Source organism: Dama dama, chromosome 8 (genome assembly GCF_033118175.1).
Source record: "Dama dama isolate Ldn47 chromosome 8, ASM3311817v1, whole genome shotgun sequence".
In the NCBI taxonomy this organism is placed as follows: Eukaryota; Metazoa; Chordata; class Mammalia; order Artiodactyla; family Cervidae; genus Dama; species Dama dama.
Window position 1 is genome coordinate 45751259 of NC_083688.1, and position 20775 is coordinate 45772033.

General features: G+C 39.4%; 2 protein-coding genes across 10 annotated transcripts in view; one reads left to right on the forward strand and one right to left on the reverse strand.

The window, feature by feature from the left end:
• Positions 1-432: 432 nt before the first annotated feature.
• Positions 433-14755, reverse strand: C8H2orf69 (chromosome 8 C2orf69 homolog). Its single transcript, XM_061149054.1, has 2 exons — positions 14277-14755; positions 433-3429 (listed from the first exon to the last, which is right to left on the reverse strand). Exons 1-2 carry the CDS (start codon positions 14625-14627, stop codon positions 2602-2604), a joined length of 1179 nt encoding a protein of 392 aa, XP_061005037.1. The 5' UTR covers positions 14628-14755; the 3' UTR covers positions 433-2601.
• Positions 12676-20775, forward strand: part of FTCDNL1 (formiminotransferase cyclodeaminase N-terminal like) — a 127256-nt gene continuing 119156 nt past the window's right edge. For 8 of the 9 annotated variants that reach the window (XM_061149067.1, XM_061149066.1, XM_061149060.1 and 5 more), the window contains exons 1-2: positions 14898-15084; positions 20428-20496. The gene's annotated coding sequence lies outside the window, so the exon portion shown is untranslated. Of the gene's footprint in view, positions 14253-14897; positions 15085-20427; positions 20497-20775 lie in introns of those variants that run through there. The other variant, XM_061149056.1, reaches the window with a different exon arrangement.

Genomic DNA, 20775 nt, shown 5'->3' on the forward strand with positions numbered 1-20775 from the left:
ATGCTGGGACTGTTTTGTCTACACTGTATCCTGTGCCTAAACCTTCTTTACCCTCGATGGGGCTTGGATATTGCACGAATGAAATGAAAAACAGATCACACTACATTTTAACGAGGTCCCTCGATGATAGCTAAAGAAATAACAGATACCTGGGGTGATTAGCTCAGAAAAGGAAGTACTTACTTTTGAGAGATTTTGTTCTCTAGGAAATCCAGCATAAGGAAATAATGCTAATTTTTGTAGAGCAATATAAAGGAAAGATATATTTATATAGGAAAGGTTTCAAAGTTGCTTGTATGAAAAATTAGGGACATTAATGAAAACATTGACAAATCCAAACTGGCAAAGCGGAGAGAAATGGCTTCTTTCTAAATAACAATCTATAAAGTTTTAAACAAATCTAGTTAACATACAGCACACATCCAAATAGACTTCTGTGGATTAAATTTAATACAGTTGTACATTCATGCTGTGGCGGTAATAACTTTAACATTATTTGCCTACTTTTCTCAATTGACTCATGACACAAACACAAAAGCACAGTCCAAAAGGAAACACTAACATTTGTAACAATTTTAAACAAATCTGGAAAAAGAACAAATTTTTAAGTATTAAAATATTTGAATATGGATCAACTTGAATATATTTTCATTCAAGAAAATAATTCTACTTTTCAGCACTGTCTCATTTTGATGCAATGGCAATTCCAGGTGTCCCAGAGAGTAATTCTTAATATGCATTCAACATATAACAATTATAGTTAAGTTGGGATAGCTACAAGGACCAGATCTTTAAATACCTCAGATTTTTAAATGAATCCTTCTGCTAAAAGTCATACTTTTCCATTTTAGTTAATTCTGTAAAAATAAACGCCTTTCCTTCCTCCTGCATTAAAATACTTAGTAACTTAGCTATTTACATTAGATACACATAAATTTAACCAAGGATTATTAAAACATTGAAATGAGCCAATCAATAATGGTGTTTTAAGACAAGGTAATAAATAAAATGCTAGAATCAGACCGACTTGTTTCCTTGCTGGGAATTTTTGGTCTCAAAAGAAAGCAGGTATTTAAAAGAAACCAAAGCGACATAAAACTATTGTACTTAATCCTTTTAGAAAACCATTGAAAGATACTATTCTGCAATTCATAGAATTAGGGGCTATTACTTTTAAGTATCTGTTAAGTAAAAATCCTTTCTTATAAGTCTCTAAATATTTGGAATGTACTTACAAAAGTCATTAAAATATAATTCTGGGAAGAAACCAAGAAATTAACATTTTAAATATGGTTTTATATATTTAGACCCTCTGGGTTATTAAGATACTAAGCTTCAGTCTGTTTTTTCAATCTGAAAGCAGCATGTTACTTCCCTGCTTAATTATTTCACGACCCATAGCAGCTAAGTATTAATAAAAAATTTTTAAAAGACCATTAACCTTTTATTGTAACACACAGCTATGTTTCGGTGTTGGTTGACATTTATTAGATCTTGGTCTGTCAAAATGTATTTATCTAGGTCAAGAAAAATGGGCAGAAGGAAACCTCACCCAATTTATGTAGCAGTGTTAAGCAAATTCAGTTTTTGAGCCAAAATTAAATCATTTGTATCTTCAAACTTTCCCTTTTAACTTTTCTTATAGCAATATAATTTTGCATTTTGGCCAAGGAGAACTGCTTTCTTTTGGCAGACAAAATCATGCTTCAGGAGAAACAGTGACTTCGATCTATAGAATCTGTCTCCTTTTTAATAGAGCTGTACCAAGTAGAGGATTATATTTTACCTAAGTTGATCTCTTTCAAAAGACTGATAGCATGAAATGACTTTAAATCTGTACTGTATTTTTACCCAATATCCACAATTATGTTCGATCTGAAACAACTTTCAAAAGAACTGTTTTCTTGCCAAAATTTAAGAAACTCCAAAATGTCTTATCCAAAAGTTGTCAATTAAAATTTAAGCCACAGTGCTTAAGTGTAATATTTTAAAAACCAACTCTGTACTACTGCACATTCTTGGATATGTGGAAACAAATACATTTTGACTGTTAAGAAAAAACACTTGCTGGCACATTGAAGAATAACTTCATGAGTTTATAAACATAAGAAGCAGGGTATAGTTATTGCAAAATGATGGAAAACATCAGTGTGCCTTCACTTTGTTTGAAGAGAGAGTATTCCCACTCAAAAGTTTTGAGTCCGAAATAGATATTTACTGTTAAAGTATCACCAAAATTAGTTTCAAACATTACTCAGAAAATAAACTATTTCTAACAATAACAATCTTAACTGCCTTTTATAAGGACTGTATTGTAACTTTTCATTTTTAAGGGTCTTATATCTCCTTGTAGGATTATCACAAACCACCTTTTAAATTTCAAATGAACTAATTCTAACCCAGTCCCAATTAAAAACTATTCACATTCACAAACAAGGAACAGTATTGCACATTACACCCATATTTTAGGAATGTGTGCTTCCTTCCCCCCATGCCCAGGAAAAAAAACTGACACTGCATCTATGAATTTACATCCTCATTATCTGAATTCATAACACTTTCTGAAAGTGCTCTGCTCTTCTACATTAATAATATTATAGTCTAAAATACTTCATGAACCCTGAAGTGATTCTCTATGGAAGGAGCATCGTTTGCAAAATGAATTTGGCTAGTCACCTGCATACCAAAATCTCCAAGTATCTGAACAAATTTCTTGTGCTCCTTTCCAATCCAAGATCTCATTGGATCATGTACTTGGTAAGGTGTTACATGGGTGTGAACAATTATCCCTGTTTGTGCAAATTCTTTCAAGACTTCTGGATAAGTAATCCAAGTGTTGCTTCCTCCAGAATGACCACCATCCAACCAGTACATTGTTTTTATGTTTTTGATAAAAGCATCGATGTTCTTGTCTTTCTTGGCTTCTTTCAATTCAAAAAGCAACTGATTCAAAACAACACAACCTTTACTGAATCCAATCAAAGTAAAAGAAGCGCCATTTAATGATGGTGGATAAAAACTCATAGCAGACTCATCAAATTTTTCACAGGTCCTGTCTTTTTCTCCCTGGCAACCATTAGTAGTATGAGAAGAAGTGGACCGACAATTAGACGCTTTGGAGTCCTTATTCAAATCTTTCACATTCTTCTTTGATAGCAAACTCTTCTGACTTAAGTTAAAAGCATTAACTAATAATGTATAAAGGTGCTTAAAAGCTCCAAAGTCAGTACTGTGTTCTGGAGCACCAAACATATTGCTTTTCACAAAATTGTCATAGCAGCTGAATTTGTGCAAATGCATTCGGGAACACTTTATCACCCAAATGTAACTATTGGGGAACCGGTGGGCTAAGATGGTGGCAACATTTTCTAGACTCCAGTTTTCCCACTGATAATTCTCAGGATGACGAGTCATAATTTCATGGTAATTCTGAAAGGTAAAAAAGACAAAACAAACACTAAATACACATTTATATAAAATTATTTCCACAAAATTAGTTTCCCACTTTTATTGTGGAGGAAGTTGGTATGTTATAATGACCTATGGTTAATGTACTCGAAATGAAAACTATAAATCTATTTATTACTTTCTGGTTGTAAGATTTTAGTATTACAGAGCTGCAATGAACATTACAGAAAAATCTTTGTATACATCTGTGATTACATCCTTAAAAATAAATTCCTAGATGTGGAAAAACTAGGTTCAAGAATATTCATAGTTTAAGATTGATTATATAAACTACAATACTGTCTTCCAGAGAAGTATGTATAGTTTTTCTTTTATCTTTGTTAAATTTCACTGGCACAGGATACCTTATTCTAATTTGAATTTATTAAAAATTTAAATGAAGTTGAAATTTTGTTCATATATTTATTAGTTATCTGGATTTCTACTTGTGCCTGTTCATATCTTTTGCCTTTTTAAATTTGCCTCCTATTTATTTATAAGTACTCTTGATAATTTTTTATTTACATTCTAGGACATGCATGTAAATTTGGTTTTCCTTTTAACTTTTATTCATAATATCCTTAAAAATGGGAAATTCATTCAAATTCATTTATTCTATAAAATGTACTGGATACCTCCTGGACAGTCATGGATCAGAAGAGATAAAACCCCTACCCACAAAAAGTACACATTCTAGTCCAGAGATACTTAATAAACAACTCCGTAAATCAACAGCGCAGCACCCTCCACCAGAAATACAGTGAGCCACAGGTAAAATCTCCTAGTAGCTACATTAAAAAGTAAAAAGTTAACAGATGAATTTTTTTCTTTTGGGGGCAGGCTGTGCCCTCCAGCATGCGGGATCTTAGTTCCCAACCAGGGATCAAATCCATACTCCCTGCAGTGGAAGCGTGGAGTCTTAACCTCTGGACTGCTAGGAAAATCCCAAATTATTTTTAAATAACATATTTTATTGAGCCCCATACATCCACATGTAACATAACATGTTATTTCCACATGTAACCAACATAAAAAGTACTGAAATTACTACATTTCTTTTTCTTTCTAAGTTTCTGAAATCTAGTGTATATTTTACACTTATAACACATCTCAATTTGGGTGCTAAATTTTCATCGGAAATACTTGATCTGAATTTAGATTTCATAAGATTTACAGTTGCAAAAGTAGATTCACATACCCAAGTTGCTCAAATACACTTAAAAAAGTTTTCTAGGAACTGAACTCAGTAATAGTTTTTAGATTTAAATTTAAAGTTAAATGCAATTTAACATATATTTCTTTGATTAGACTAAATTTCAAATGGACAACAGCTACTAGCAAGACAGCACAAGATATTTTATGGTGGTAAGTGCAATGGAATGTAACAAAGTAGAGGAAAAGGACTGCAAAGTTTTGGAGAGGGTGAAAGATTATTATTTAAAACACAGGGTAGTCTCCACTAAGGCAACAGTTGAGAAGGACCTGAAGGAGCTGAGGGAGTGAGTCATGATTATTTCAGGCATAAGGAACTGCAAAAGGACCTAATGACCTGAAATAGAACCATGGTTGACATAACCAAGATACATCAGTGAGACCAGTGTGCCGCCAGTGAAGTGAAGAAGGCGCAAAAGTGATCACGCGGGTCACAGAGATTGTTGGGGAAGAAGAGAAAGTCGCTCAGTCATGTCTGACTCTTTGTGACCCAATGGACTATACAGACCATGGGATTCTCCAGGCCAGAATACTGGAGTGGACAGCCTTTCCCTCCTCCAGGGATTCTTCCCAACCGAGGGATGGAACCCAGGTCTCCTGCATTGCAGGTGGATTCTTTACCAGATAAGCCACAGGGAAGCCCCAAAATACTGGGGTGGGTAGCCTATCCCTTCTCCAGCGGATCTTCCTGACCCAGGAATCGAACTGTGGTCTCCTGCATTGCAGGTGGATTCTTTACCAACTAAACTATCAGGAGAGCCCCTGCTGGGGAAGAAGAAGTGAAGTCACTCAGTCGTGTCCAACTCTCTGTGACCCCATGGACTGTAGCCTACCAGGCTCATCGGTTCACGGGATTTTCCAGGCAGAAGGACGGGAGTGGGTTGCCATTTCCTTCTCCAGGGGATCTTCCCGACCCAGGGATCAAACCCCGGTCTCCTGCATTGTAGGCAGACGCTTTTACCATCTGAGTTGGGGAAGAGGGGAGGTGCTAATCATGCCTTGTAAGATACCCTGAAGTCTTTGCTCTGATAGGGTGTGAGGTAAATAGCTGCTATAATCTGCCTTGCAAGGAATACTCTGACTCCTGTGTGCAAAGGGGCAACAGTTTGAAGCAGGGAGAGCAGTGGGTGGCTAGTGAAGTATAACCCCAATTAGAGAATGTGGCTTGAACCAGAGTGGCAGTAGAAGTAAAAGGTGGTAAGAATCAGTCAGATTCTGAATATATATTGAAGGCAGAATCAACAGTGTCAACTACAAATTGGCCCTTGCCATCTACCTCTATAAGGATTAACTCAGGTGCCACTGCAGCTGCTGACTTTTAACACCCCCTGGAACGAGTTCAGGGTGGAGAGCGGAAATGAGACACTGTGCTTTGGGAAAAACTGGCAGAATGGGTCTTCAGATAGTTAGTTATTTTTAGGAGCTGATTTTATGAGCCCAATTCTTGCATCTCCTCATATCTACAAAAGCACTAAATCCTTCATGGTGATGACTGAGCCTAGTGACTAGCAGAAACCTTCTGCAGAAAATATGTGACTGACCTTCCCTCTACCTCTTTGGAGCAGTGTCTCAGAGCTATCTGAAATGCTGTTTCCTGGACTGTAGTCCTCATTTTTACCCTAATAAAACTTAACTCGCAACTCATGTTGTGCATTTTTTCAAGTCAGCAACAGTATTTGCTAATGGACTGGATATAGGGTGTTAAAAAGAGAAACAGAACTGTAACTTTTCCTTATTTCTAACAATCAATCATACACCAAACATTTTTAAATGCACTTTTCTTTTGACCTAGTTATTCTACTTCTAGGAATTTCTCTCAGGGCTATACTTGCACATACGCATAAATAAATCTGTATAAGGACATTTATTCCTGCTCCAGAAGAATGAGGCAGCTCTATGAGTACTCATATGTGTTGTAATATAAGGGCTAAAAATCCCCTGTATTGATAAGCTATCATTTGTGTTTAAAGAAGAAAAGTTTGCATCAGCATAGACTGTCTCTGGAAGGACATATAAATCAGTAATGGGCAGCCCTGCCTGTGTGCTAGGTCACTTCAGTCATGTACGGCTCTGTGTGACCCCACGGACTGTAGTCTGCCAGGCTCCTCTGTCCACGGGATTCTCCAGGCAGGAATTACTGGAGTGGACTGCCATTTCCTTCTCCAGGGGGTCTTTCCAACCCGAGGGATCAAATCCATGTCTCTTATATCTCCTGCATTGGCAGGTAGGTTCTTTACCACTAGCCCATCCTGGGAAGTCTTGTGGGAACTTAGTTCCATGACCAGATATAGAACAAAGGCCCCTGGCTGTGAAAGCATATAGTCCTAATCACTGGACCACCAGGGAATTCCCCAACAATGGTTAACCACAGGAATGGAAAATCAGAAACTGCCTTCAGCCATTCAAAGGGATGAAAAGGAGACTTACTTTTCAATGTATAATCTTGAATAAACTGAATTTTTAGCAATATGCACATTTTTCTATTAATAAATTAAGACTAATAAAAGTAATACCACAAAAATTTAGTCTATATATCAAAGTATAAGGAAGACAGAAATACCACCAATCCATAAAACCATCATTAGAAACAATCACTATTAAAATGTTGGTGTCTAGAATTCCAGTGTTCTTTAGTATACATATACATATATAAGAATGCATATGGGTTTATTTCTTCCCTCAACAAGATTATACACATAGTTTTCACTTTAAAATGTTATAGGCACAATTTCTCATCAATAAGTATAGATTTGTATAATTTTTAGACTTCTTGTCAAAAAGATTAATACGAATTTATACTCCCCTATTAGTACACAAGAGCTTATTTTCTCATATCCTTACCTACACTGGCTATTAGCATTTATTTTTTTAAAAAAACTCTGCTACTAAGATAAAATGATGTCTTACTTTTGATTTAATTTGCATATTTTCATTCCTAATTAGGTTGAATATTTTTCTATGCTCGCTGGCAATTTTCATTTTTTTTTGTTAATTCTCTGTTCATATTCTTTAATAACTTTCCCAACAGGATGCTCAAGTCCTTCTTAACAGTTTGCATCTCATTAATATTAAGCTTGTCATATATACTAAAAAAATATCTATTCCCAGAAGGCTATCATTTCATTTTTTATGGATTCTGCTACTGCCTTCTGCACATCCAGATTTGTGAGATATAAAATTATCATAGGAGCTTAGTCTGAAAGGGCTCATCTAAATCCTATTTTTTGGATAAATACTTCTTATTTTATTTCAGTGAGAAAGCAAATTTGGGCCCTTTCTCTTGTCCCTACCTATAAAAAATCTACACTCTTTTTCTATACAGAACCCTATCTTCCCAAGAATTAAAGAATTTGCAATTCAGGCACCAATGTAAAGAAAAGAGGGATGGAGATGAAAGGAAATATCCCTAGGGGAGGAGTGTAGGTGGGCATGCATGCACACACATCGGCATCATCAGAAAGGGAAGCAACATGTTTCCAACACAAACTAAAAACTTTGCCTATTAAACTTTGATTTCCATTTCTTCATATATTCATCAACAGACATTTGGTGGGCATGAAGCACAGTTCTGGGAATGCAGAGATGAGTAAAGCATAGTCCCTCAAGGACAAAGTCCAGTGGGAGAGACAGATAAACAATGACAAGGTAATATGACTATTGCTGTAGAGCAGGGATATCTGTGAGAGGACATAGAGGAAGGGAGACTAACCATGTTCTGGTAAATTAGGGAAAGCTCCATAAATACCTGAGTTCAGTTTTGCAGTATTAGTTAGAAATTCCAAAATTATGAAGTGGAATTCCTACTATGTCTGACATAGGAGGAATATTAGTCAAGTCTTCATAAAGATACCCAAATATTAGTTGGGAAGAACAGAGCCAAAACTGAATTATTCTATGTATTCCTAAATAGATACAAATGTCAAATACAAAAGAAAGCACAAATACCTAAACTCTTTTTTACATCTAAGGAAAATGAAGTCCTACCAACCACACAGCTGTTTTTATTACATACAGTTATTTAGTAAATTAGCTAAAATGAACAAGATTCTATGACTTTGTTTAGTCTCTACCACATCAGTTCAGTTCAGTCGCTCAGTCGTGTCCGACTCTTCGCAACCCCATGAATCGCAGCACGCCAGGCCTCCCTGTCCATCACCAACTCCAGAGTCCACTCAAACTCATGTCCATCAAGTCGGTGATGCCATCCAGCCATCTCATCCTCTCCTCCTGCCCCCAATCCCTCCCAGCATCAGGGAGACGGTAAACCTAAAAACTTTGTATTTTCTTTGATTAGCACCACATTACATGATCAGAGGAGGAAAATGCTCATACCTAGTAACTGTGTGTACTAAAATGTAAAAGTAAAATTGTTACTCTTGTATCTAAGAAGCCCAGATCCAAGAACAATGGACAAGCATTTCTAAAAAGAGAGACCAGACAGCACCTAAGGACTTGCTAACAGGTTGTCAAAACCAGTTCTGCAACACAGGCTACTACCCAAGGCCAATCTACAGAAGAGGTGGAAGAATGCAGGAAGATTCTTCTGAGAGAGAGCTTTCATCCCAGTTGGGAATGGAATGCACTTAACTCTCCTTTAAAGGGTTAAAAGGTAGGCAGCTGGATTTTCTTCATCCCCAGTGAGGCAGGTGGCAAGAGAATCTCCTGGAGAGACTACCGGGTGCTTACTCCAAAGAATGATGCTGGCTGACCTGCAAAGATGTAAAGGCCCACCCCATACGGCTACTGAAGTACTGGTACCAAGGATTTTCAGGAAAACTTGACATGTATATCCATGATAAAGACTTAATCTAGGTGGACTACTCTTATACCAGGGTGAGGAAAGCTATATAAGCTACAAGCTGTACTTGCATAAAAAAATGGGTCTAGGGGTTATCTTCGCTGAGCATAATGTGGACATCCTGTGTTTAAGCAAGCTAGAAGGACCATTTACAGGAACCAGCCTGAGAAGGCTGCTTGACAAGCACATGAAACCCCAGGGTTTCTCATCAATCAGATGAGAAATAGCAGGATGCATGTGTATGTGTGTCTACCCATGGTTCCTGGCACAGAGATCCTAAAACCGTTGAAATTTCATGGGTGACAGAGGATGGTCACTAGAAAGACCAAGTCATGATTAGAAGTTTGAAACTTTCAACTCTACTTCCCATTCTCCAGAGGGGCTGGAAATAAAGTTAATGACTGGTCATACATATACAGTGAAGCCTCCATAAAAATCTCCAAAGTACAGGTTCGGGAAGCTTCCAGGCTGGTGGCACATGAAGGTGCTAGGAGAGCGGTGCCCTCAAGAGACAGCATGGAAGCTCTGCACCTCTTCTCACACACCTTTCCCTAATGCAGCTCCTCCACCTGAATGTTCACCTGTATCCTTTATCATATCCTTCCAGAGTAAATGGGTAAACAGTGTGTACACAGCTCTATGAGCCATTCTAGCAACTAACTGAACCCAAGGAGGGGACTGTTTAAACCCCAATCTATAGCTGGTCAGTCATGAGTTCAGGTGACAACCTGGGACTTGTGACTGGCATATCAAGTGGGGAGGGGAACAGACCTGTGGGACTGAGGCCTTAAGATGTGGAATCTGACATTAATTGCAGGTAGATAGTAGAGACTGGATAACTCCGGAATTGAACTGAATTCTAGGATACCTAGCTGGTGTTGTAGAGAATTGTTTGGTGTGGGGGGTCTGTTAGAAATGTTCTGAGTGTGGTGACAGTGTAAGAAGTAAAGGAGAGTCGCACAGGAGAAGTGAGTCTTCCTGCCCACCAGGACACACACTTAGGACATGCTCTTCTATATATCCTACTCTTTAGGAAAGCAAAAGTTTTTAAAAGCTAAAATTGGAAATGACCCAAATGTTCGTGACCTACCGAATGGGTTACCATATCATATGCCCATACACAGAAAACTACTTGGCATTAAAAAGAACTAATCTCCTGATAGATACAACAGAAGCATGAATTTCAAAAGCATTAGACTAAGTGAAAGAAGCCAGAAAGACAAGACTACATAAGACATGATTCCTAACTAATGAAAATCTAGAGAGGCAAAACTATAGTCGAAGAAAGCAGATTAGTCATTGCCCGTGGCTGAGAAAACCGACTGAAGCAGCGCACAGTGGTCTCCTTAGGGGTAACGAGGATGCTGGGTTAGATGTTTGTTTTGATGGTTACATAATTGTACTTGTCAAAATTCATCAAATTGTAAACTTAAAAAAAGAGGTAGGTACAATTCTATATTCTGAGGGTTTAAAGAGCAAGAAACCCAAGAAAATTGGAAAATACCTACTTAAAAAAAATTCTGATCCCCCTCCAAAATCATTACTGATAAGAAACACATCAAGAGGTACCTAAAGTAAGGTTAATTACTATGGCCTCAACTTTCCTGTAATTCAAATGATAAAAGGACAAGTATGGCATAAAAAAGGACATACAATAAAAGATGACTGCAAGAAGAACATCAAAAAGGTAACAGTAATTAGGATTTAAAATTACACTATCAACCAGATCCAATTAACACCAAATAATGAATCTTGTGTTAAGATAAGGCAAAACTTTTAAAGGTATCCTACAAAGTTCTGTTTGGCCCTATTCTGTTCAATATTTATCCAAATTAAAAATAAAGACATAGAAAGAATGCTTAATCTATATATGATATAAATGGAAATAAGAGTTCTGAAAGGATCCTTACACTAAAAAGATGAGCTGTATGAACAGGGTAAATTTCATAAGGATAAACATTAGACTTAAAAGAATCAAGTGCACAGATAAGGAAATCTGAGCCTAAAAGCACTTCAGATAATAATAACCAAGTAGCACTTAAGGCATTGCTCAAAGGAATTTATATACATTTATTCATTCAGGAAGCTATCTACTAAACACCTACTTCATGACACTTTCTAAGCATCACAGATGTAACAGTGAAGAAAACATACATGAAGCTTTCATCATACTAGTGGAAGACAAACGAAAAACAAGATGAATAACTAATAAATGAAATGGATAAAACAAAAGAGCAAGTTGACAGAGATGCTGTGCACATGTATGATTATTAAATAGGATGGTCAGAAAAGGCCTCACTGTGAAGGCAGCTTTTGAGCAACTGAAAGGGGAAGTAATGAACCCTTACAGACATATGCAGAAAGAGTGCTCCAGGCAGTATGGGCAAGGCATTTGGGGTCAAGTGTGCCTAACATGAGCAATAAGGTCAGTGTGGCTGAGCCTTCTGGGGAGACAGTCAAAAAAGCCACAGGATGGGAATCCCCTGGCAGTTCAGTGGTTAGGACTCAGCGTTTCCACTGCAGGGGTCCCACAGGTTGGAGCTCTGATCAAGGAACTTAGATCCTGCATGCCTAAGTGAGGCGCCTAAAAAAAAAGAAGCTACAGGGTGGGAAAGGTAAATACAGTGAAGTACCTTGCAGGCCATCAAGAGGACTCTGGCTTTTACCCCTAGTGCCATGGGAAGCTGTGGAGTTTTCAGCAGAGGTGTGGTATGATTTGACTTAAGATTTCTAAATAATTATTCTTGTCACTTCTAGATACATTTAGAAGGTAAAGACGTTATATGCTCATGTATTGAGTGGACAAAAGGATAACTAACTATATGTGGCTATTTAATTAAAATTAGAATTAAAAAGTCTAATTTTTGAATTGCACTAGCTGCATTTCAAGTCCTCAGTAGCCCCTAAGGTTTTTGTATGCTGTCAGGTTGCAAATACAGAGCATTTCCATGGAACATTCCCACCATCACAGAAAGTTCTCTTGGGTAGTGCTAGTATACACAGGTAAAGCTAAAATAAGGCTGCATGTGTTTCTTAAACCGTGAAACAATTAGTTTATTATTTTTGAAATCAGTGCTTTAAAACAACATGCTAACAAACTTTATTCCTGGAGTCAGATGATGATGAAGGTATATATAGTTTTTTCTCTTGCCCTCCAAATAATTGACTGGTCGAGTTGGCTGCTAATCAAAACTATGAAAAGAAAAAACACGAGTATTTCAGTTTAAGAGAAGGAACTTAATTTACTCATTGATGCCCTCCCTTTTGCTCAGTTTGGGAAATCAGCATGCCACTGCTGACAGTGACTTCCAGAGTTTTGTGGGCCAGCTGCTGCATGTGTCTACAATAATAATAATGAGGATGATGATAATAATGGTAACTAACCTTCACTGCATTGCCCACTAAATGTTTTTAAAGAGTGCCAATCAGAATATAGCACATATCTTCAGATGAAGTCTATAAAGTGCTAAATATAGTTAGACTAATACCTCCTTTCATTTTGACCTCATCCATTTCTTTACATAGCAGAGGTTCCATTAGCTTTTTGGACAGTGATATACTGTTGATTTATGCAGAGTATGAAGTCCTCCAAAAATGCTGGTCTCTTAGAGCAGAAATAGAGAATAATGCATCAAAAGCTCTGAGGCCAGATCGCCGAGATTTAATCCCTGATTCTGCACATTTTAGCTATGAAGTATCTGGCCAGTTGTTAAATCTGTGTTGCAGCCAGCTCAACTACAAAATGGGAATAATGATGTATAATATCAATGAGGATTAAATATGTGAATACCCAATGAGTTACACTCCTTTATCTTTCCGATAAACTTAATTTCTGGGGAGTTCTGCAGCACTCAATTCTTAGACTTTTCCTGACTACCTTACCCCCTTTGTGATCTCTCTCTTGGTCTCTTGGCTTTACATACTACCTATATTCTGACAACCTTCAACATTTGGGTTCTAGCCTAGACCTATTCCTGCAACTTTAGACTTGCTAGTTACACATATGCATTTCCTTTTCAACATTTAATAGATACTGCAAACCTAAAATCTCTGGATCTTTGCCACTAAACTTGCTATTCCTGGAGTCTTCATCATCTTGTCTCTCAACTAATGGAAGCCCTTCATACTTAGTTGTTCAGGTTAGAAATCTTGAAGAGCATATAAATAGTCACATATAATGGCTACCCAATCAAAACAAACCAGTTCTAGATAAAGATCTAGATTAAGACACAACATATCCGTGGATATTAACCTGAAGCCGCAAAATTAATAATAAAAACAGAATCACACACAAAAACAAAAGCACAGAATTTAGGTGAGCATCAAAGTACTGACAGGCTTAGCAATTACTGTCCCTTTTCTGCCACCCACTCTCCCTTTCTTAGTGTTACTAATAAAGTACATAGTACGAGTTTTTCTGCTTGCTTTTTAATAACTGCCAGCGTTTTTTGAACCCTACATACTAGTTTGAAAGGCATTTCTCCGTCTCCTGCTACCCCCAACACCCCTCTGAGAAACCAAGTTATAGAATAAATATACACTGTCTCTTATCTATGTCTTGAACACCACTCCCTCGAAACCGGGACTGACAGCTGGCTCTTCCGAGGTCGCGGCCCTCCAAGGACACCTATCCTCTAGGGCTCTATGAGGGGGTCAGGGCGTGGAAGGGGCGGTTTTGGATTGCGTGGAGACAGGGAAGCGCATGTGTGGGTGTGTTCAGGCGAGGCAAGGAACCGGCCGCCAGCTACGAGGGAAGAATCTAGAGAATTCGCATATGCACAAGAGGAAGGAACAGGTGCCCAGGCAGGCCGCGGGTTACCTGCACATCCCCGGGGAAATAGACAACGTGATGCTGGGGCGGCGGTTGCACCTCCCCCTTCGCCGGGTCCCCAGAGAGGTCCCGCCGTCCTGGTCCCTCCCCGGCCGTCGCCGCCGCCGCCGCCAGCAGGAGCAGCTCGTTGCAGCGCTGAGGGTCGGCTCCCGGCACCGTGGACAGCTGCACGCACTGCTGCCGGCGCGGCTCGGCCGAGGGGGAGCAGGGCGCGCCGCTGCTGCTGTTGCTGCCCAGGTTCATGGTTCCGGCGTGAGAGCTGGACGCGGCGATTCCGATTCCGAGCTGCGGCAGCAGAAGAAGCAGCGGCGGCGACCGCAGGAGCCTGAACCCCCACATGGGTCGCCGCCGCCGTAGCGGTTCGGAGGGTCCGGGGGTGGGCCTGAGGGAGGAACTTCAGCCTGGCGCCAACGGTCCGCGGGAGCGGCCTGGGCGGGAGCCGGCCCCGGGGGCAACGACGGCGTCAGAGGCCGACGTCCGCGCGCAGCGTGCGTAAGGGAAGGAGGGGTGTGCGCGAAATACGACTCGGGTTCCCGGAGCGGGCCATGAGGGGGGCGTGGTCCGAAGAAGGAGGTTTGTGATTGGTGGGTTCTGCCCTGGCCGGGAAGTTTGAACGGAAGTCTGGGAAAAGGCTTGAGAGGAGCAGAGGAGAGGGAATAAGCCCAGAACCCCCGGCAAAAAGGGTAACAGTTGTGATACCAGCGCTGCAGCAGGGGCTGCCCGAAGGTCGCTTCCAGTAATGGGGTAGAGAGTTTGGAGTAAACCATGCTCCCCTTTCGCTAGGCTCAACTTTCAGGTGAGGTTTTTCTAGTCCTTTAAGCCTTAAAAGAGACATAAGCCCTAAGATATTAGAGCAATTCTGTCCTCTTAGAGAGATCTGTGGGAAGTCTTGTTGTTCAGTCGCTCAGTCGTGTCCTCTCTTTGCGACCCCATGGACTGCAGCACTCCAGGTTTTCTCATCCTTCACCATCGACTGGAGTTTGCTCAAACTCATGTTGATTGAGTTGGTGATGCCTTCCAATCAGCTCATCTTCTGTCATCCCCTTCTACGTGCTCTGAATGAAGAACAGATTCTCCCTTTTCTCACACCCTCGAGTTTCTTTGTAGGTACACAAAGATTTCTAGGTTCTTGGGAATTTATATAAAAAGTCTAATGCCTCTCTGATTGGCACCAGGGAGCAGGACACAGGAAAGGCGTTAGTTGTTACACATTTGCTGTCGTTCGTGTTTGCCGCCAACGAGATTTGCTATTTAGGATTTTCAAAAACCAGCTTGAACAATAGGAATGTGGTAGATGTCCAGCAACAATCTGTGGCCAGTTGTGTATAAATACATTGCTGTTGTTGTTCAGTCACTAAGTTGTGTCCAACTCTTTGGGACACCATGGACTGTAACCCACCAGCCTCCTCTGCCCATGGGATTTTCCAGAGAAGAATCCTGGGGTAGTTTGCCATTTTCTTCTCCAGGTGATCTTCCTGAATCAGGGATCGAACCAGTGTCTCTTGCATTGACAGGCGGATTCTTTACTCCAGAGCCAGGAAAGCTCTATGTATGAATAAGATTTGGCCACATGTATGCTAAAGACAGAGAAGGGAAGGGAGAGTCCAGTATTCTAAACTCAAGTGCTTGTGAGGCAAGGAACTCTAAAGAATCTTGTGGGAGAGAATATTAGTGAGAATTTAAAATATTACGGTCAACACTTGAGGCATACTATAGGCCAGGGATTGAACTAGTCACTTCATATATTAACTGTCCTGAGTCTGTATATGTGTGTGCTTGAGCGCATGTACTGTTTTCTTTACTCCATATATCAAGTATTAATAGCCTTGAAATAGCACAAATGAGCAAATGATAAAATGTAATTTTCTTGTATATACTTATATATATAAGTGACTTCATAGTGGTGTAATATGCTAGCCTACTCTAAATTATTGAGTTCCACAAGACATCATCATAGTGTGACCAATTAAAATTATTTATTATTACTAAATAAATCTACCTACTGCTTTCTAAAAATAACTTGTTAAAAAGAAGCAGAGGCTAATTATATAATAATGAATATGTAACCATATTTTGGCCATCAGCATTCATCCTATTCTGTGAATCACTTTACTGTCTCTTATTATGTAGAAGGTTACTGAAATGTAATCCAAAAGCCCAAACAAGTTCATGTACTCCAAATGTAGATTTTGACTTTTCTGCGCTTATTTTTAGATTGACCTTTTAATTATCTGTCACTATTGATAGGGATGGGGAGTTCTTATGTTTTAGAAAGAATATTAATTGTAGTAACCATTAAATATACAGTTGTTTCAGTAAACTAAGGTAATTAAAGTCTATGAGAAATACAAATAAAGATTTAAAGGGCAGAGTAAAGAGACAGACTGAAGTAAGCCCAAGGTTCTCCACCCACAGTCAAACATTTACACAACCTACAGGAGCCACTTCTGGAGAAAGTAGTAACTCAATTCATATGTCTGTATGAACTGTGTCATTTATGGTAAGTCATTAACATTGTAATTCCTTCTCATAGCTCCCACTAATATTACTGTAATACCTGTTTTCTTTCTTCATCCCCTCTTCTTTTTTCCTATTTTGTAAATGACTGCTTTTCTAACCAGGTGGCACTAGTGGTAAAGAACCTGTCTGCCATTGCAGTAGACATAAGAGTCTTGAGTTGATCCCTGGGATCCCTGGGTCTAGGAAATGGGAACCCATTTCAGTATTCTTGCCTGGAAAATCTCATGGACAGAGGAGCCTGGCAGGCTACAGTCGATGGGGTCGAAAAGAGTTGGACACATTTGAAGTGACTTAGCACACATGTACTTTTCTAACAGGGCTTCCCAGGTAGCTCGGTACTCAAGAATCTACCTAACAATGCAGGGGATGTGGTTCAGTCCCTGGGTTGGGAAGATCCCCTGGAGAGGGAAATGGCAACCCATTCCAGTATTCTTGCCTAGGAAATCCTATGGCACAGAGGACCCTGGCAGGCAACAGTCCATGGGATCTCAAAAGAGTTGGTCACAACATAGTGACTAAACAACAACTTTTCTAACAATCATGGGCACAGACAGCCCTACTTTCTCTTTATTCTTTCTGAGAACCGCACTTTCCTTTTTTGCTAGAGGTTTTACATATACAAAGCTACTGTAGCCAGTTGTTTGAGTTTACCCCTCCTTTCTAACAGATAGAGATCTCTACAAGGATTTTATTATGCTTATAGTGCCCAGAAGGCCATGGCTCATCTCTGGACTCTTGACAGTTCTCAAGCAGTCCTTGGGGCTCTCAGAACTTTTGTTTTACAACTTAATATAATAAGTAGAAAGACGAGGAAAATTGAAAGGAATCCTAGAAAGACGAATTTACACTGAAAATGACAACCTTAAAAGGTCACAAACTCCAGTGTCTACAGAGGATAGGCCTCCATCATAAATAATAAAATTGGCCGTCTGTAATATAATAGGGTCAACACCGAAATCAGATTGATTTGCAGCCAAAGATGGAGAAGCTCTATACAGTCAGCAAAAACAAGACCTGGAGCTGACTGTGGCTCAGATCATGAACTCCTTATTGCCAAATTCAGACTTAAACTGAAGAAAGTAGGAAAAACCACTAGACCGTTCAGGTATGACCTAAGTCAAATCCCTTATGACTATTCAGTGGAAGTGAGAAATAGATTTAAGGGACTAGATCTGATAGACAGAGAGCCTGATGAACTATGGACGGAGGTTCGTGACATTGTACAGGAGACAGGGATCAAGACCATCCCCATGGAAAAGAAATGCAAAAAGGCAAAATGGTTGTCTGAGGAGGCCTTACAAATAGCTGTGAAAAGAAGAGAAGTGAAAAGCAAAGGAGAAAAAGAAAGATATTCCCATTTGAGTGCAGAGTTCAAAAAATAGCCAGGAGAGATAAGAAAGCCTTCCTCAGTGATCAATGCAAAGAAATAGAGGAAAACAATAGGATGGGAAAGACTAGAGATCTCTTCAAGAAAATTAGAGCTACCAAGGGAACATTTCAGGCAAAGATGGGTTCAATAAAGGACAGAAATGGTATGGACCTAACAGGAGTAGAAGATATTAAGAAGAGGTGGCAAGAGTACACAGAAGAACTGTACAAAAAAAGATCTTCACAAGCCAGATAATCACAATGGTGTGATCACTCACCTAGAGCCAGACATCCTGGAATGCGAAGTCAAGTGGGCCTTAGAAAGCATCACTATGAACAAAGCTAGTGGAGGTGATGGAATTCCAGCTGAGCTATTTCAAATCCTGAAAGATGATGCTGTGAAAGTGCTGCACTCAATATGCCAGCAAATTTGGAAAACTCAGCAGTGGCCACAGGATTGGAAAAGGTCAGTTTTCATTCCAATCCCAAAGAAAGGCAATGCCAAAGAATGCTCAAACTACCGCACAATTGCACTCATCTCACATGCTAGTAAAGCTCAAAATTCTCCAAGCCAGGCTTCAGCAATACATGAGCCGAGAACTTCCAAATGTTCAAGCTGGTTTTAGAAAAGGCAGAGGAACCAGAGATGAAATTGCCAATATCCACTGGATCATCAAAAAAGCAAGAGAGTTCCAGAAAAACATCTATTTCTGCTTTATTGATTACGCCAAAGCCTTCGACTGTGTGGATCTCAATAAACTGTGGAAAATTCTGAAAGAGATGGGAATACCAGACCACCTGACCTGTCTCTTGAGAAACCTGTATGCAGGTCAGGAAGCAACAGTTAGAACTGGACATGGAACAACAGACTGGTTCCAAATAGGAAAAGGAGTACGTCAAGGCTGTATATTGTCACCCTGCTTATTTAACTCATATGCAGAGTACATCATGAGAAACGCTGGGCTGGAAGAAGCACAAGCTGGAATCAAGATTGCCGGGAGAAAGATCAATAACCTCAGATATGCAGATGACACCACCCTTATGGCAGAGAGTGAAGAGGAACTAAAAAGCCTCTTGATGAAAGAGGAGAGTGAAAAAGTTGGCTTAAAGCTGAACATTCAGAAAACTAAGATCATGGCATCTGGTCCCATCACCTCATGGGAAATAGATGGGGAGAAAGTGGAAACCGTGTCAGACTTTATTTTTTTGGGCTCCAAAATCACTGCAGATGGTGATTGCAGCCATGAAATTAAAAGACACTTACTCCTTGGAAGGAAAGTTATGACTAACCTAGATAGCATATTAAAAAGCAGAGACATTACTTTGCCAACAAAGGTCATCTAGTCAAGGCTATGGTTTTTCCAGTGGTCATGTATGAATGTGAGAGTTGGACTGTGAAGAAAGCTGAGTGCCGAAAAATTGATGCTTTTGAACTGTGGTGTTGGAGAAGACTCTAGAGAGTCCCTTGGACTGCAAGGAGATCCAACCAGTCCATCCTAAAGGAGATCAGTCCTGGGTGTTCATTGGATGGACTAATGCTGAAGCTGAAACTCCAATACTTTGGCCACCTCATGTGAAGAGTTGACTCGTTGGAAAAGACCCTGATGCTGGGAGGGATTGGGGGCAGGAGGAGACGGGGATGACAGAGGATGAGATGGCTGGATGGCATCACTGACTCGATGGGCATGAGTTTGAGTAAACTCCGGGAGTTTGTGGTGGACAGGGCGGCCTGGCGTGCTGCAGTTCATGGGGTCCCATGAGTCGGACACGACTGAGCGACTGAACTAATATAATAGGAAGTGGTAAAGACAGTAGCAGATTGAAAGGACATGTCATATTTGAAGGAGGCAGTCACTGTTTATCACCAGCCAGTTATAAAATGAAGGCAACATTTAGCCAAAATTTCAAATTTTTCAAGGGACATCAGATACATCAGATTTTTATGTATCATTTCTCAATTTACCAATGTTAACAACAAATTAAATTTATTTTTAAAACATGTATCAAATTAAATGTATGCACATTAGACCACATATGTGCTATTTCTCTACTAAAAGGTATAATGAATGGATACTGGAGATCTTTAAATTGGTTCCTGTGAGGAATTTAATGGAAAGGAATGGGAGAGGGGTGATGATTTTAAGAAGTTTTTTTTGTTGTTGTTGGGATTTGAGTTGGATCCCATCTGATATTTTTTGAGAGATTCCAATAAATGTTTTAATTCTTTTCAATTTTTCTTGGTTTTGGACAGGTATTTTTTGGTGTGTTTTAATAAGCTTCTACCAAAACTGGACATTGAGAGGAATGAACTTCACATGAGGTATGGAATTCTAGCATATAATTTTGTCCCCCAAATGCCTGGTAAAACAAGATTAGAGGATAAAGCTATTTGGGAATTTGAAAGCTTATTTTTTGACTAATCTTGCTAGTTAAGTGACACTTGTAGCATATGATTTAAACATGTGCATGGCAAAACCAAAGCTTTAGCAAAATACAAATTGCTACATGTCAGGACCTTAAGAATTACCTTTAACACTCAGTGAACTCTCAAATGCAATGATTTGACTGACCATATTTGCATGCATTGTACTTCACCCAC